The sequence below is a fragment of the Trachypithecus francoisi genome, unplaced genomic scaffold (genome assembly GCF_009764315.1).
Source record: "Trachypithecus francoisi isolate TF-2019V2 unplaced genomic scaffold, Tfra_2.0 Lachesis_group9, whole genome shotgun sequence".
Lineage (NCBI taxonomy): Eukaryota > Metazoa > Chordata > Mammalia > Primates > Cercopithecidae > Trachypithecus > Trachypithecus francoisi.
The window spans coordinates 36,316,614-36,333,285 of NW_022681474.1; the positions used below are offsets into that span (position 1 = coordinate 36,316,614).

Here is a 16,672-nt window from a genome sequence, read left to right on the forward strand (position 1 = left end):
CACTAATATTAATTATTTGTGAAAAAATTTCTTAACTTCTCATATTTTATATATGTCTAAATGTATAGGGAGTAGTTACCTCTGGAAGCTAAAATTTATTTTCATTTATTATTTTTTTTTGTAGAGACGGGGTCTCGCTAGTTTGCCGACGCTGGTCTTGAATTCCTGGCCTCAAGCAAACCTCTGGTTTCAGCCTCCGATTTAGACTGAAGTATAATACACACTGACAAAAGCGCAAAGCATAAACTTGGTTATTTTTCAAAAAGTAAACTTGTTTTCATTTAAAAGGACATTTTACCAAAAAAAAAAGAAAAAAAAGATGTTAATAAAAACCATAATGGCAGCCACCTTCCTCACTTCTAGCAGCATAGGCTTGAACATTCATGCTCCCTATGGTATCAAGATGGAAGTTGACAGGTGTTCCACTGACTCAACTCAATATCCAGTGCCACTGGGTTCCCTTGAGCTCCAGGACAGTGAGTTCCAGCACAGTGCAAGGGAAAACAGGAACTAAATCTGAATTACTATGATGCTGGATTCTACTCAATGCCCAGTTTTGGAAACTCTAGAGCTCGCTTTAAAAATAATCATTACAAGAAACATTTATAATGTGTCTAAAATAAAAATTACTCTCCATAACAAAGTTCCATGTATAACAACACAAATTCTGTGAAGTAGCAAGTGAGAGATTTTTTCCCCTCTTCCTCTTAGAGGAACTGAGGGTGAAGTCAGTGCCTCAAAAGCTGGCCGGAGCAGTTAGGTACAATGAACTATTTCAGTGTAGAATGAATTACAAAACAGTAATATGAAGGAAGGTTTGATTGTAAGCACAGCAGCAGCAAATCCTCCAACATTTACCCCATTATCATTTGGTGAGAGGGAAACTGAATGTAGAAAAATTCTTTTCTAACCCTAACTCTAACCCTTTTACTGTTGTTGCTCTCTACCATTTTGCTTTTTCATAAAAGTTCTACATCAAAACTGTTACTCCCTCTTCCACCACAGCCCTGAAAACTGTATTTCCTTAGAGCTACAATGTCCTCCAAATTGGAATACAGACCTCATGAAAGAACACTTTATGTCTGCCTACCACAGCACACGAAAAAAAGGAATTTTTTAAAATTTAAATTTAAAAAACTTTCCAATTCTACCAATACCTACCAACTTACAAAACTCTAGAGAACACAGAAATACACAAACACACATTCCATTAACCACCAGAGTGATGATGCTGTCGTGTCACAGAGCCTGTGGAAAACCTCACTGTATAACTTGTGAGAGAAAGAGAGGGAAAAAGGCAAACAACTGAGAAGAATTACTTAACAAGATATAGGGAAGAGTAATCACTGAATTCTCAATAACACAATTTCCAATTCTATTTAGAATTTGGTATTTGGGCCCAGTGTGGTGGCTCACACCAGTAATCCTAACACTTTGGGAGGCCACGGCAGGAAGATGGCTTGAGCCCAGCAGTTCGAGATCAGCCTGGGCAACACAGAGACCCCATCTCTGCCATTTTTTTTTTTTTAAAGTAGCCAGGCATGGTGTGGCACACCTGTAGTCCTGGCTGCTCGGTAGGCTGAGGCGGGAGGATAGCTTGAGCCCAAGAGGTCAAGGCTGCAGTGAGCTGTGATTGCGCCACTGCACTTCAGACTGGGTGACAGAGTGAGACCTTGTCTCAAAAAAATAAAAAAAAAAAGAATTTGGTATTCAATATATAAAGCTAAATTTTCCAAAGACAAAAAACTTAAAAAAAAATTCCTACAAATGTTAGTCATAAGTCTCAGATACCCAAAAGAAGTGGCATTTACTTCCTGGCTGAGGTTGCCTAATGGCTTGTCAGAAAGAAACCAACGAGACAGAGGCACACCAAGAGGAGATGGGGCATTAACTCCACAGTCAGCTTCAGAATTCAGCACTATCCCTGGAGCACTCATTCCCAAGTGCCATCTAACAACAATCTGAGGTGAGGTAACATCTCAATTTATATAGAAAATGAATATCTGTAGAAAGAGGAGGCCTGGGGAAAAAAATCAACCTTGCGTCGGGCACGGTGGCTCACGCCTGCAATCCCAGCACTTTGGGAGGCCGAGATGGGTGGATCACGAGGTCAGGAGATCGAGACCATCCTGGCTAACACGGTGAAACCCCGTCTCTACTAAAAATACACACACAACAAAAAATTAGCTGGGTGTGGTGGCGGCTACTTGGGAGGCTGAGGCAGGAAAATGGCGTGAACCCAGGAGGTGGAGCTTGTAGTGAGCTGAGATCACGCCACTGCACTCCATCCTGGGCGACAAAGTGACTCTGTCTCAAAAAAAAAAAAAAAAAAAAAAAATCAACCTTGCAGGTACTAATATGTAAGTCCTCCATGAATGACACAGCTATGCTGGTAAATAAGTGAGGGCAACATTGTATTCCAACACAGGAAGGGGGTCAAATTCAAACTATGTGATTATACTAACAGAAAAACCGTTAAACATTTTATTCACAAGTGATTTGTGCAGTCCCAATAATAAATCTCAGTGTTAGACACAGTCCTCACAACGTAGCGACTTAACACAGAGTTCAGAAGTGGACTTAAAGAATAGAAAGAAAGTAAGAATCAAGGTAAGAATAAGGAAGGAGAAGGAGGAGAGGGCGTGGAAGGAGAAGGAGGAGAGGGCGTGGAGGGAGGAAGAATGTGAGGAGGGAGGAGTGGGAGGCTGGGGCTCCCCAGCATTCCCCTCTCTCTCTGCTGGTCCGTGGTGAGGGAGGAGAGAGTGCCTCCTGTGGCTGACATTCTTCCAGGGAACTCTGCACAGTCCTGCTGATATCATCAGTTTCTTTTGCTGCTGCCTTGAAAAGTAAACAAAAAAGGGCTACAACACTGCAACTCCATCAGGGGCATGGGAAGATGAGGGTGGGGATGGGGTGAAGGAACAGGAATCCAACAAATATAAAGAGGACAAACTTTGGTAGGAAAATGATAGATCAAGCAAAGTAAAAGGCAAAAAACTTTAATAGTTATTTTGCTAAAGATAAAACTCTGGGTGGTAAAGGAATTAAAGGCAGAGTCTCAAAGAGATACTTGCACACCCTTGTCTGTATTAGCACTACTCCCAATGGTCAACAGGAAGTAAGCCAAGTGCTCACTGATAGAGAAACAAAGTGTGGTACACAAATGTAACAGAACATTCCATTATATGTATAATACAGGAAGGAAATCCTGTCACCTGACACAACATGGATGAACCTTTAGGACATTATGCTAAGTGAAATAAGCCAGTCACAAAAAGACAAGTCACTGTATGATTCCACTTATATGAGATACTGAGAATAGTCAAAACCAGAGAGACAGAAAGCAGAATGGTGGCTGCAGGGGCTGGGAGGAGTGGGAATTACTGTTTAACGGGTACAGTTTCCATTTTACAAGCTGAGAAGCCTATGTAGATTGACGGTAGCGACGGCCGCACAGCAATATGAACGTATTAACAGTTAATGTTACTGAACTGTGCACTTAAAAATGGTGAAGACAGTATGTTTTATGAGTATTTTACCACAATTTAAAAATTAAAAGAAAAAAAAACAGAACACACTAAGGGTTATAGGCACAAATTCTCCTTATGCCCACCACCATCTCGGCTGGTAGTGTGATGGCTGTAGACACCATTAGAGGCAATGGTGAATCTATGGGGCACCACCCAGGAAAGTCACCATCCAAATGTCCACATCTCTGCTTGGCAATTAAAACGAAGACACTTTTCTTCAGCACCTGGTGAGGATGTTCAGTTTCTAGTGCTTTCCAAGATCTACCTCAGGAGAAGTCAATTTGTCCACAGGAAGCGTAGTTTCCAAAGCTGTCTATGGTGAACCTCTGAGAGATATGAATTGAATTCAGCTTCAGGGAGCCAAAGTAGAAGTTCTCAAACAACTAAAAAGGAAGAATAAAAACCCAGAATGAATATTTACAGTATAGATGAACGTATTAAACATCAGATTCTCTTGTAAAAACACCAAATCACAAAATCCCAACAAACCTCTCATGCTTTTTCTTTTCAGTGTTTACTCTGAATAATGATCCAGGAGAGAAGGGATGGGGGTGGGAGTGAGAAAAGAACAGCCAGGTCTTCTCTCTGATTAATTCTAAAGTCTCCCCAACAAATGCACCAGAGAAAGAGGTTCTGAAAAGTCAAATCCGATATTCATCTATTGACCAGATATGACCAAGAATTTGTAGCAAATGTACCGTGGCCACACCCTGACTCACAGAGCCTGACCAGGCTGCTTCTGACTTCCAGTGACTGACCATGCAGGGATCCCGGCTTTGTTGCACCAGGGTTAAATTTGACATAACATATGCCTAATCAACGCCATTTGTTAGGAGCGCTGACTAAAATAAATAGAAGATAAGGCTCTTGACTCACAAGTGATTTAGACAAGCCACTGAGGGGCGCAGAACATGCACACACACACACACACACAGAACAACCCGAGGGACACTTTTACTTGCCAACAGAACAAGTACAAGTGATTACTTATCAAATACCTTTATTAGACTTGGATTCAAGCCAGCAACCTAAACACTTTTTACTATGATCCTGTACTTTATAAAAGGTGTCAAGTGTGTCAGAGGGAGGGATGAACCATACATACCTCAAGAGGGACTGGACTTTGTGATTACCACATTTATTTATTTATTTATTTATTTATTTATTTATTTATTTATTATTTTTTTTTTTGAGGCGGAGTCTCGCTCTGTCGCCCGGACTGGAGTGCAGTGGCCGGATCTCAGCTCACTGCAAGCTCCGCCTCCCGGGTTTACGCCATTCTCCTGCCTCAGCCTCCGGAGTAGCTGGGACTACAGGCGCCCGCCACCTCGCCCGGCTAGTTTTTGTATTTTTAGTAGAGACGGGGTTTCACCGTGTTAGCCAGGATGGTCTCGATCTCCTGACCTCGTGATCCGCCCGTCTCGGCCTCCCAAAGTGCTGGGATTACAGGCTTGAGCCACCGCGCCCGGCCGATTACCACATTTATAAGGCAGGACCCAAAATGACATCAGAATTCATCCCAGGAAAATGCAGCCATACTGCCTGAATAAGGACTGTCAAAGAGTCGAGCATGTACCTTCCTCTGTTAGGATGTAGGAATTGTTCTCTCTTAAAATGTCAGTACGATCCCAAGAAAGCCTTTGCTTGTTTTTTAGAGATAGGGTCTCTCGCTCTGTTGCCCAGGCTGGAGTGCCTTGGATTGCAGTAGCGCAATCATGGCTCACTGTAGCCTCAACTCCTGAACTCAGGCAATCCTCCCATCTCAGCCTCCCAAAGCACAGAGATTACAGGCATTAGCCACCACACCTGGTCCCAAGAAAGCCTTGCGATACACGTCCCCAACGATGCTTGAGGGGACCTTTGCACATGGGCAAGTGACTGTCTTTTCACTTATTTTTATACAACCTCCACACATGGACCTTGGCCACCATTGCTTTTCCTCTTCCTGCAATTAATGGCCTAGCAAAACGCCTGAGGGTTCATTAAAGGTTAACTTTATAAAGTCCAGTAAATATTGATTCTTCAACATGACATCAACTTGACCCCAAAGATCTATTTAGAGGCTGTGTGCTGCATTGTCTTGTGTTTCAGAAAGGTGATCAGCTCTTGCCTGCATTGATTTATGCAATTAACTTCTCTTCCTGGCTTTGGCAGCCTACTCAAACCATATCCACCCTTTTATGTAAAGAAATTCAGCCTGAAATGGTTATCTGCTAATCCCTTTGCTGAACATTAATTTGAAGTGAAAGACACGTCACTAAGACTGACAGATTTATAGCTCTGCAAACTGAAGCCTTCTAGGTACAGAAAAGCTATAACCAAAGAGGCAATAAAAGACAATACAAAAGAAAACTAAAAGGAAACTCATAATACTTTCAACAAGTTACATTTTAAGGATTGGCAGCCTGTGGGTTCTCTACCTTCTTCTCTTTGTGCCCATGTTTTCAAGTAGTGGGGAGGCCGCCGTGAGGAGCTGCAAGTGACCCACCCATGACTTAACTTCGCCTTATGCAGATGGCCTACAGACAGCATGAATCTGCCAGGGATATTCTCCTGCTCCAGGTTTAAGGAAACAGCAAATGCAGCAATCATGAAGTTAGCTGGGATGTGACTGCAATGCAGTAACAGAAAAATTGAGAGAGATAACTGAACATAAGTCCACTAAGGCAAGAGCAAGCTGTGGAAAGACTGCTGGATTCTTTTTTTTTTTGAGATGGAGTCTCGCTCTGTCGCCCAGGCTGGAGTGCAGTGGCCGGATCTCAGTTCACTGCAAGCTCCGCCTCCCGGGTTCACGCCATTCTCCTGCCTCAGCCTCCCGAGTAGCTGGGACTACAGGTACCCACCACCTCGCCCGGCTAATTTTTTGTACTTTTTAGTAGAGACAGGGTTTCACCATGCTAGCCAGGATGGTCTTGATCTCCTGACCTCGTGATCCGCCCGTCTCGGCCTCCCAAAGTGCTGGGATTACAGGCTTGAGCCACCGTGCCCGGCCTAAGACTGCTGGATTCTAAATATATGCCCAGACATGTAAGCTGTGTGACTGTGGGTAGAAGACACCACCCACTGCACCAACCACAACAGGGGCAAAAGATCATAATGGGCAAAGACCTCATAAGAGCAAGTACAAGGCCAGGCGCGGTGGCTCTCGCCTGTAATCCCAACACTCTGAGAGGCTAAGGCAGCCGGATTACCTGAGGTCGGGAGTTTGAGACCAGCCTGACCAACATGGAGAAACCCCGTCTCTACGAAAAATACAAAATTAGCAGGGCATGGTGGCACATGCCTGTAATCCCAGCTACTCAGGAGACTGAGGGAGGAGAATTGCTTGAACCTGGGAGGCAGAGGTTGTAGTGAGCCGTGATTGCACTACTGCACTCTAGCCTGGGCAACAAGAGAGAAACTCCGTCTCAAAAAAACAAAAAAAACCCCCAAAAAAAGAGCAAGTACAAGTACCTTGTGTGCTCACTGAGCAGGGTTTTAAGTACCTTGTAAACTGTAAAGTGCTATGGAAAATTGGTATTTTCGTGGCAATATGGTATTTCTGTATGGTATTTCTTATGATGTTTTAAAATATCTCTCTGCCATCATTACCCTTGTATTTATTTCACCTTTGTAAGTCGCCATGTTCTTTCATACCTTTTGATAATATCACAACAAATGGATTTTTCATTCAGATGACCCTAGTGCCAGTGCCAATCTTCATGTCACCCTTCCTACCTCTGTTCTTGTCCTCTCTATACGTTTACAATGATTTAGTAACGGATAATTCTCTCTCTGTCACCCAGGCTGGAGTGCAGTGGCGCGATCTCAGCTCACCACAACCTCTGCCTCCCAGGTTCAATCGATTCTCCTCCCTCAGCCTCCCAAGTAGCTGGGATTACAGGCATATACCACCACACCCAGAAAATTTCTGTATTTTTCAGTAGAGACAGGGTTTCACCATGTTGGCCAGACTGGTCTCGAACTCATGACCTCAGGTGATCCGCCTGCCTTGGCCTCTCAAAGTGCTGGGATTACAAGCATAAGCCACCATGCCCGGCCTGTTATATCTTTATTCTTTCTTTTTTTTTTCCCCCTTTTTATTTATTTTCTTAATAGAGACAGGGTCACTTGCTATGTTGCCCAAGCTGGTCTTGAAATCCTGGGCTCAAGTGATCCTCTTTCCTTGGCCTCCCATAGTGATGGGATTATAGGCATGAGACACCACATCCCGCCAATGTATCTTTTTTTTTTGAGATGGAGTCTCGCTCTGTCGCCCAGGATGGAGTGCAGTGGCGCAATCTCGGCTCACTGCAAGCTCCACCTCCCGGGTTCACGCCATTCTCCCGCCTCAGCCTCCCAAGTAGCTGGGACTACAGGTGCCCACCACCACATCTGGCTAATTTTTTTGTATTTTTAGTAGAGACAGGGTTTCACTGTGTTAGCCAGGATGGTCTCAATCTCCTGACCTCATGATCCACCCACCTCCGCCTCCCAAAGTGCTCAGATTACAGACATGAGCCACCGCGCCCGGCCGTATCTTTATTCTTAAGTCTTTTAGTTCTATCAATTATTTCTAATGACTCACTAAAACATAAGCCCTACAGAGGAAGAAGCTAGATCCTACTGTACTGTAATAAACATTATCTAGTAGACTGCATCTGATCAATAAATATCTGTTGGACAAAATGACAATGAAAACACTGTAGATGTCTATGTACATCCCCAAGTCTGGAAAGAGAAAACTATGACATGCACTTGTCTAGACTGGATTAAAGGTCTAATGTATAGTTTTCCACCAAGGAATTTCTGAACAGGACTTGCTAAATTATATTACTTCAAATCAAGGGGGCAAGGCACGTTTCTACATGTTTCTTATTTGTGAAAAACCTGGATCTCTTTCTTGGCTTCAGTTCCTGATCTGGAATACTGCTGAGCACCTGATGTTATGCATTTTCATGCAAAGAGGCACAGGAAAGTAGTTCTGTCTTCCAAGTGCTTACCATCTCATTAGGGAGAGTGCATATTAGAAGAGGGAAATGCTGATGACCTGGGTGTGTCCACCTTATGAAAAGTCATTGAGTCCTTTACTCTGTGATCTGTGTAGCTTTCTGTATGTATGTTCTACTGTAATGAAAAAAGTTTACCTAAAACAATATAGGCAGTAAAGGTTAAGTGTGTGAGATGAGAGGTACAGGCCATCAATAAACAAAGCAGGAGGTAAGGAAACAAGGGATGCTGAGGGCTGCGGACCTAGGAAAGCCATCTGGAGGAGACCTGACCTGAGCTGGCCTTGTGGCAAGTATAGGGTGTAACACAGTGGAGGGAGGGCAGCATGAAGGCAGAAATGGGCATGGTGGGCTGGGTCAGGCAAACAGTTTAGATGTTTGGAAGGTTCCTAGACTTAAGTAGTGAGAAAGACAAAAGGAAGGAGAATCAGATTAAGGGTGTCTGGGGGACCTGAGGCTCAAGTTCACAAGTTATACTTCATCCTACACACTGGGGAACCACTGAAGGCTTTAGGGTAGGTTGGTGGCGCAAGATGAAAACCATGTTTTAGGGAGATGAACCTGGGTATGATGTGTTGTGCTGATTGGAGAAGGGAAAAAGAGAAAGAAAAGAAAGGAGACCATGGTAGTAATTTAGTCATGAGGGTGATGTTGAGTGTCTCAACTACAAACAGGCAATAGTTGGAAAGACTGGAGCAGATGTGAATCTGGAAAGACTGGAGCAGATATGAATGAATAAATGAAGCCATGAATGAAACTGAATGAAACAGATCAGAGCTAAATGAGAACTTATGAACACAAAGAAGGAAACAATAGACACTGGGGCCTCCTTGAGGGTGGAGGGTGGGAGGAGTGAAAGGAACAGAAAAGATAACTACTGGGTACTGAGCTTAACACCTGAGTGATGTAATAATCTGTACAACAAACCCCCATGACACATGTTTACCTGTGTAACAAACCTTCACATGTAGTACCCCCAAACCTAAAATAAACATTACAAAAGAAACATAGAAATGCCTTGGTGACTTTCTGGATGAGAAGGAGATGGAAAAATCAGTGATGATGGGTCAAATGGGTGTGTATGAGGCTGCCATTGATAGAAACAGAACATTTTTGAGAGGGAGCTATTTCATGGGGAAAACAACAACAACAAGTTCAGGTGTGTTTGCATACTCACGGCTGTATCACACCCACTAGCTCTCTGTGTCCCAAGCCCTTCTCGATTCTAGGATTTTTCTGGTAGGCTCTGAGAATATGCATCAGAGACATCTGTAGCACAGTTAAGTGGAAATAGATCACCATAAAAGGCTTTACGAGCGTCCCTTCTTTATTGAGTTGTAGTTCTTTTTATATTAGGGAAATGAACACTTTTTGTCTATGTCATAAGTTGCAAATATACATATATTTCCTCTAGTTTGTCACTTGTCTTTTGACTCTGCTTATGATGATATTTACCACGTCAACTTTAATTTTTATGAACCCACATTTATCATAACAGATTTTAAAAACAAAGTTACCTAATGCCAATAGTTATATATTAAAAGATTGGCTGGGCATGGTGACTCACACCTGTAATCCTAACACTTTGGGAGGCCGAGGCGGGAGGATCACCTGAGGTCAGGAGTTCAAGACCAGCCTGGCCAACATGGTGAAACCCCGTCTCCACTAAAAATACAAAAATTTACCAGGTGTGGTGGCGGTCGCCTGTAATCCCAGCTACTTGGGAGGCTGAGGCAGGAGAATCACTTGAACCCGGGAGGCAGAGATTGCAGTGAGTGAAGATTGCATCATTGCACTCCAGCCTGGGCAACAAGGCAAAGCTCCATCCCAAAACAAAACAAAAAAAAGATCAAAGTGAACCAAAAGTATGTAGGTATTGACAACACTAATAAAGATCGCAACAGTCTACATTTATTAAGTAAACACTTGTGCCAGGCATTATCTCATTGCGTCCTCACAACCCCAGGAAATAGATCCTATGATTAATTCTCATTTACAGTTGAGCCTTAGGTTTAGATGGCTTAAGTAACTTGCCTAAAAACACACACAAAGTTGATGGTGTTCAGGACTTCCCAAAATATGGCACCTTGGCGTTTGAGCAAACAGCAGAAGCAGGAAAGTCTCTCTTACCTTCCACAGCCCTTCTTCCCTAAAGCAGATGATAAAACCTACGAAGGCCGTCCTGTGACCTCCTGCTCTTCTCCTCTGAAGCAGGTCGTAAGACCCTCATTCGACAGGTACCCTCCCTTTACCCAGAGGAAAGAAATATCCTTATCTGTGAAGATATGGGGCATAGAGAAGGATCCAAACAAACAGGCCTTACTAAGCCTCCCCTCAGTTTATTACCATTAGACCACATCCTTTGTTCTCCAACCATACTTCTCCATGACAGTCAAACTTACTTATAAAAATCAAACCTACTTATAAAACCTTTATCAAACCTACTTATAAAAATACACAAGTTACCTCTTCCTTTGGATCTTTATTTCTGAAGGCTCCCGTGTCATATAAAGCTTGTATTAAATAAATTTGTAGGCCTTTCTCTTATTAATCTGACTTTTGTTACAGGGGCCTCAGCCATGAACCTAGTGATGGGTGAGAGAAGAAATCTTTCCTCTCCTACAAAATAAAGGTAAAAAACTGAGATTCACACCCAAACAGCCTCACTCTAGAGTCTGAGCCCTTTGATTCCTCTACTCTACTGCCCCTTACTGTGGGTGGCTCCCCTTGAAACACAGCCCCATTAAATAGCCACGGTGAGGAACGCTGACCCAGACAACTCCCAAAGACTGAAATGAACATGTTCTTTCCCTTGCTGTTCCTATATTCACTGCCACTGCTTTTCCTGGACCTGGTTTAAGAATCGGATGGCTCTAGCTCAGCTGGAAGCATTTTAATTGAATTCTGGATGAAAATAAGCACGAGTCAACTAAAAGACTATATTTAATTTGGTATTTGAATGGGGAAAGAAGAAAAAGCTTAAACTACAAGTTTAAAAAAGAAACTTGGTTGCTCTTTTGAACCTGAACTAAACATGAAGAGCAAAGTGTTGTATTGTTTAGAAAATAACAGACCTAACAGGAAAAATTTAAGTTGAAAAAGCATCTAGTTAAGGTGTTCGAATCATGTTGAATTTTTTCTCCTGTTGTTTTATAACAATTCCCTTGGGGATTTTGAAACCTAAACCATTTTCTTTCTGAAAACATTTTTCCCTGACATGCACACACACACAGCCCTGTTGTTACGGAAGTCAGTATTTTTTAAAGCCTGCTATAAAGGAACATAACAATGAACAGTACACAAAACTACAAATATTTAATGAGGAAATGGAAACAGGATTAAAACTGCCAATCGCTGTGATATAATTAGTAAATAATAAGTACTGACTTGGACGATTTAAAAAAAATTTAAAACCAGGCCGGGCACAGTGACTTATGTCTTTAATTCCAGTACTTTGCAGGGCGGAGATGGGATGATAACTTTAGCCCAGGTGTTCAAGATGAGCCTGGACAACATGGCGAAACCCAGTCTCTACAAAAAAATACAAAAATTAGCCAGGTGTGATGGTGTGCATCTGTGGTGGGAGGATCACTTGAGCGAGTGGTGGGGGCAGAGGTTGCAGTCAGTGAGACCCTGTCTCTAAAAAAAAGAAATGTAAAACCTAAGTAAGTGCAAGTATGACATTTGAAAACTGTTATGCACACAGCTGCTATCCTCTATTGAGTACTCATAATGACAGAGACAGGAGGCAGAGAAATTCTACGCAGACAGGGGCAGGTCCCCGGCAAAACCCCACCTTCAAGGTGAGAAGCCTGAAACCCGCAGACCAAAGTGAGAACTTCTATCCCTGTTTGCCCACTCTCTCCCGACTGGTTCTTCATAAATCACGTCTTTTTACCAATTGAATGTTGCCTTTTCCAAAACTGCCTACAGCTCACCCCGCCCCCCATCCTGTGCCTATAAAGACCCCAGATTCAGTTGGTAGAGGGAAAGAAGCGGCTTGACTGGAGAGAGGCGACTTGACTTCAGAGGGATGGCTGGACTCTGGAAGAGGGATGGCTGGACTCTGGAAGAGAGATGGCTGGACTTCCGGGAATAGCCAGCCAGAAACAGGCAGACTTTGGGGTAAGATTACCTGCCCGTCCCGTCCCTTCTCCAGCTCCCACGTCTGCTGAGAGCCATTTCCATCACTTAATAAAATTCTCCGCCTTCAACATCCTTCAAGTGTCTGGGCAACCTCACTCTTCTTGGATTCCGGACAAGAGTTCAGGACCCACTGGGTGCGGGTACCCAGAAAAGGCTGTCACACTGGCCCTTTGCCCTCACTGGCAGAGGGCAGCCACCCCACATGACAAGGCAAGGGTACCACTGAGCTGATCACACACTGCTGTCCACGGACAGTGGGACTAAGAGAGCATTCTAACATGCCCTCTGGGGCTTTGGAGGTCGCTGGCACCCTCACCTGGGCACTGTCACAGGGCCCACACGGAGCCTGCTTCTGCCAGCACCCAAAATGGCCAGCTAGATCCCATACTCACTCGCTCACGTGCTCCCTCCCACAAGGGTAGAGCACAGAGAGCCAAATAAATTGGGCCACCCCCATCACAAGTTTGACGAACGGGTCAAGAAAAATCCTGCATCAATAATATTTTTAGAAAATTAAACAAACTTTTCCTATCACCAAGTAAAGACAGAAATGTGGACCTTTGATGAAAGGTTTTTGACCAAAGAATGGCAAGATAAAATCCATCCATCCTGCTGTCCCCTGTTCACATGATCCGTAAAGCCTACCATTTTCAGTTTGTACATGTTTCTTTCCTAGGGAGAACAGAGATGGAATTATTGATTTCTGGTAATGTTGTGGTATACACTGAAAGAAAACAAATAGCAAGATTTAAGGGCTCACTGTGGTTATTTTTCCTTGCATTCGTTTCAAACCTTCTACTCCTTCCCCACTGCCCTGTGACACAGCCATCAAAGACCAGAGATAACTCCAAATTCAACAAGGCTGCCAAGATGAAACCAGCAATCTCAAACAGAGATGGGGAGGAAGGTGGAGAGGGGCATTCTCTTCTCATATCTGTGACCTCGGGCTACAAAACCGAATGAATGACCAGTCTGCAACAGTACAGTGACAAGCTGCTGGGGAATCCCTGCTCACTTGGCTTCCCCAAATGAGGCTCACTGTTTTTCTTCAATCTTAGACAAAGCTATGGTTACTCTCTTCCAAGATCCCTCTTAAGAAAATCTACTTCTTGTGCTGGTGGTCTCGGTGAACTATTTGCTGTCTCAATACTATTTGAATAAGAAGAAATTCCGTTTTGAAGTTAAAAACAAAAATTCAAATTATTCAAGTCTTATGCTATTTATAATCATTTTTGACATACATGAGATAAACCAACCCTTAGGATGTAATCTGGAGCAACTAAAAGTAAGTGCAGGGGGTTCAATTAATTCAAGTATTTAGAAGGATGTACTAGGTCATATTTCTCTCCAGGAAAGGATGCTATTGTTATCATGTATGGCAATCAGACTTTTGAAACTCAAAGCAGAGTGAACAGGAATAGCAAATGCATAGTACTTTGAGGTCTTCCCAGTGTTTTTCTTCCATAGTCTGTTTTACCAACTTCTATTTCTCACAATTATCCCATTTATAGATAAAAGTAACAATAACAACACTATTTTGTACTTAATAATAATGCTTAACCACCTACCTCCCTACCAGGGATGGTATGAGGATGAATAGAAGACAGGCTGACAAGTACTTTGAGCTCTTTGGGAAGGTACTCCCAGTGTGAAGCCTTGCTGTGGTTAAATAACACCTTTCATCTAAGGATCTAAAAGTGTCTTACAAAGCCCAGCTCATTAACTCCAAAACATTGCTATGATATAAACCAGAGCTGAGCATTATTATCTTCATTTATATAAGAAACAGGGACAAGCTAGGACCACTAATACTGTGAGAGAAATTTAAGAGTTCCTGGGATGAGGCCTAGGATACAGGCCAGTAGAAGGCCATGTCCACAAGGCACTGTGTATGTGCCTCTCAATTCCATTAACAAATATGTACCAAAGAATGCCAAGTGGGGAAGCAGGTCCATCCTTAGGCTGTGCATATATAAAAAGATAGCAAAGAATGAGAAGCAAATGATGTGAAACGCTATCATCACAGCCCTTGGAAGATCCCAGTTGCAAAACATCGAAACAAATAATGGTACATTTCAGATGCATTCCTCATAAAAGAGGCATCGAGGTACAGGACTAGTATGACTTCAGAGAGCAAATAGAAATATATAAATAACAGACTAAAAATATAATCGATTTTGAAAAAAAAAATCAAGGTTCTTCATATGTTATGTTACTAATCTCACTTAGAATTAAGATCACTTTAATGGGAGTTAAGTCATCAAAAAGAATTAAGTTCACAAATAAGTTTCACCCTCCAAAAAAATAAATTTTGTTTCAAAGTTATGTTTATTAAAATTCCTCAAACCTAAAAAAAAAGATTCTGAGTTTCTGCCAAATACAATGCATTTGTCTTCTGGGCCACCTGTGAGATTACTTCTGAGGAGACCAAACGTGGGAGGTACGAAGAGGCAACAAGGAAATGGAGATCCACCACATCCGGGGTACAAAAAAACCTTCCATCTACTTTAAAAATATTCATATGGGCTCTGCCCAAGTGGATTCTTTCTAAATATCATCACAAAAGAATGTAATTGAGCCTGTTTATCCTAAGGTAAGTCATGCTCCTCTACACACAGACACACATACGTTCACCTAGGTACAAAAAATAGAAATTTCTTTTCTACTGAAGAAAGAGGACAAAAAGTTTCTTGGGGTAGACTAGACTTTAATGCTTTCCTATTGTGAAAATATGTAATTCAAAATCTAAGCTGTTGGAATCTTAACATATTGTAAGGCTTAAGGGAATGTGATTATGTGGGTCACTTAAACTTGTAGCTGTAACCTGGGCAGCTGTAAGTGTTGTTTTCCTGATTATAGATTAGCCTTTGGCCTCACCTACACTGTTTTGTAAATTGTTGTGAATGAATAAAGGGTGCCAGAGAAGACCCCTTCCCTTTTAACTGTTGCTCTTCATCACAGATTAAACTTCCCTCTTACACTTCTCATACAGAGACTTAAAAGACTATCACGTCGTCTAGGATGGTATGTTAAATACACTCTTTTTCTTTTTTTTTTTTTTGGCAACAAGGTCTTACTCTGTCAGCCAGGCTGGAGTGCAGTGGCGTGATCACAGCTCACTGCAGCCTCTGCCTCCCAGGTGCAAGTGATCCTCCCTCCTCAGCCTCCCGAGTAGCTGAGACTGTAGGTGCATGCCACCATCCCTGGCTAATTTTTGCATTTTTTGTAGAGACAGGGTTTTTCCATGTTGCCCAGGCTGGTCTCAAACTCCTGGGCTCAAGTGATCCTCCCACCTCTGCCTCCTAAGGTGCTGGGATTAGAGGCGTGAGCCACCATGCCAAGTCCTATGCTCTTCAGTAGGAAAGGAAGTGAAAACAAGCTGTACAGGAAAGAAAACAAACTGTAATTAATGAAATTATAGCTCATAAACCAACCTTGTATAGAAAATGTTACAATCCTACTAAATTTCTTTGTTTTCTGCATATATAAGCAGGACTTTAACTTTTAACTTTAAGCACTGACCTCATTTCTCGGAAGTCCCTCTTTCCCGAATGGCCATTCCCAGCTTTTCACTTGAATAAATTTTTAAAAACTGAGTTCTGATCCTTTCCATTATTGTTGGTCGACATTATCAATGACTACAGACCCACTCCCTCCCCTCAATTTCTCCATCTTTAAACAGGGATGATCCTTTAGAAGGATGTTCTGCAGTTACAGTAAGATAAATTATAAGATGAAATTTTGAGCTCTGATTATTATTGTCACTCACTGACTATAATCTCTAATGCATCACTGCAGGAACCAAAATGCAGAGTATCCTTAAAAGAAAAAAGGAGAAGGTTTATCAGGTACTCTGACAGCTTACAGGCTCTGCAATCATTATCTGGTCTCATAGGGCTGCAATATTTTTAAAGATCAAAATAGGAACATCTACTTCAGAATAAAAGACAACGAGATTGGCAGGTAGTGACTATCCTAGAGTCATCTCCAAATACAGCCTTAACTCTG

General features: G+C 42.5%; 1 protein-coding gene across 5 annotated transcripts in view; it reads right to left on the reverse strand.

The window, feature by feature from the left end:
• Positions 1 to 2,978: 2,978 nt before the first annotated feature.
• The window catches only part of ASCC1 (activating signal cointegrator 1 complex subunit 1), a 120,129-nt gene continuing 106,435 nt past the window's right edge, over positions 2,979 to 16,672 (reverse strand). For 2 of the 5 annotated variants that reach the window (XM_033209619.1, XM_033209622.1), the window contains one exon: positions 2,983 to 3,913. In XM_033209619.1, coding sequence (XP_033065510.1) covers positions 3,797 to 3,913 — 117 coding nt within the window. In that variant the 3' untranslated portion in view covers positions 2,983 to 3,796. Of the gene's footprint in view, positions 3,914 to 11,905; positions 12,050 to 15,957; positions 16,044 to 16,672 lie in introns of those variants that run through there. The other 3 variants (XM_033209617.1, XM_033209620.1, XM_033209621.1) reach the window with 3 other exon arrangements.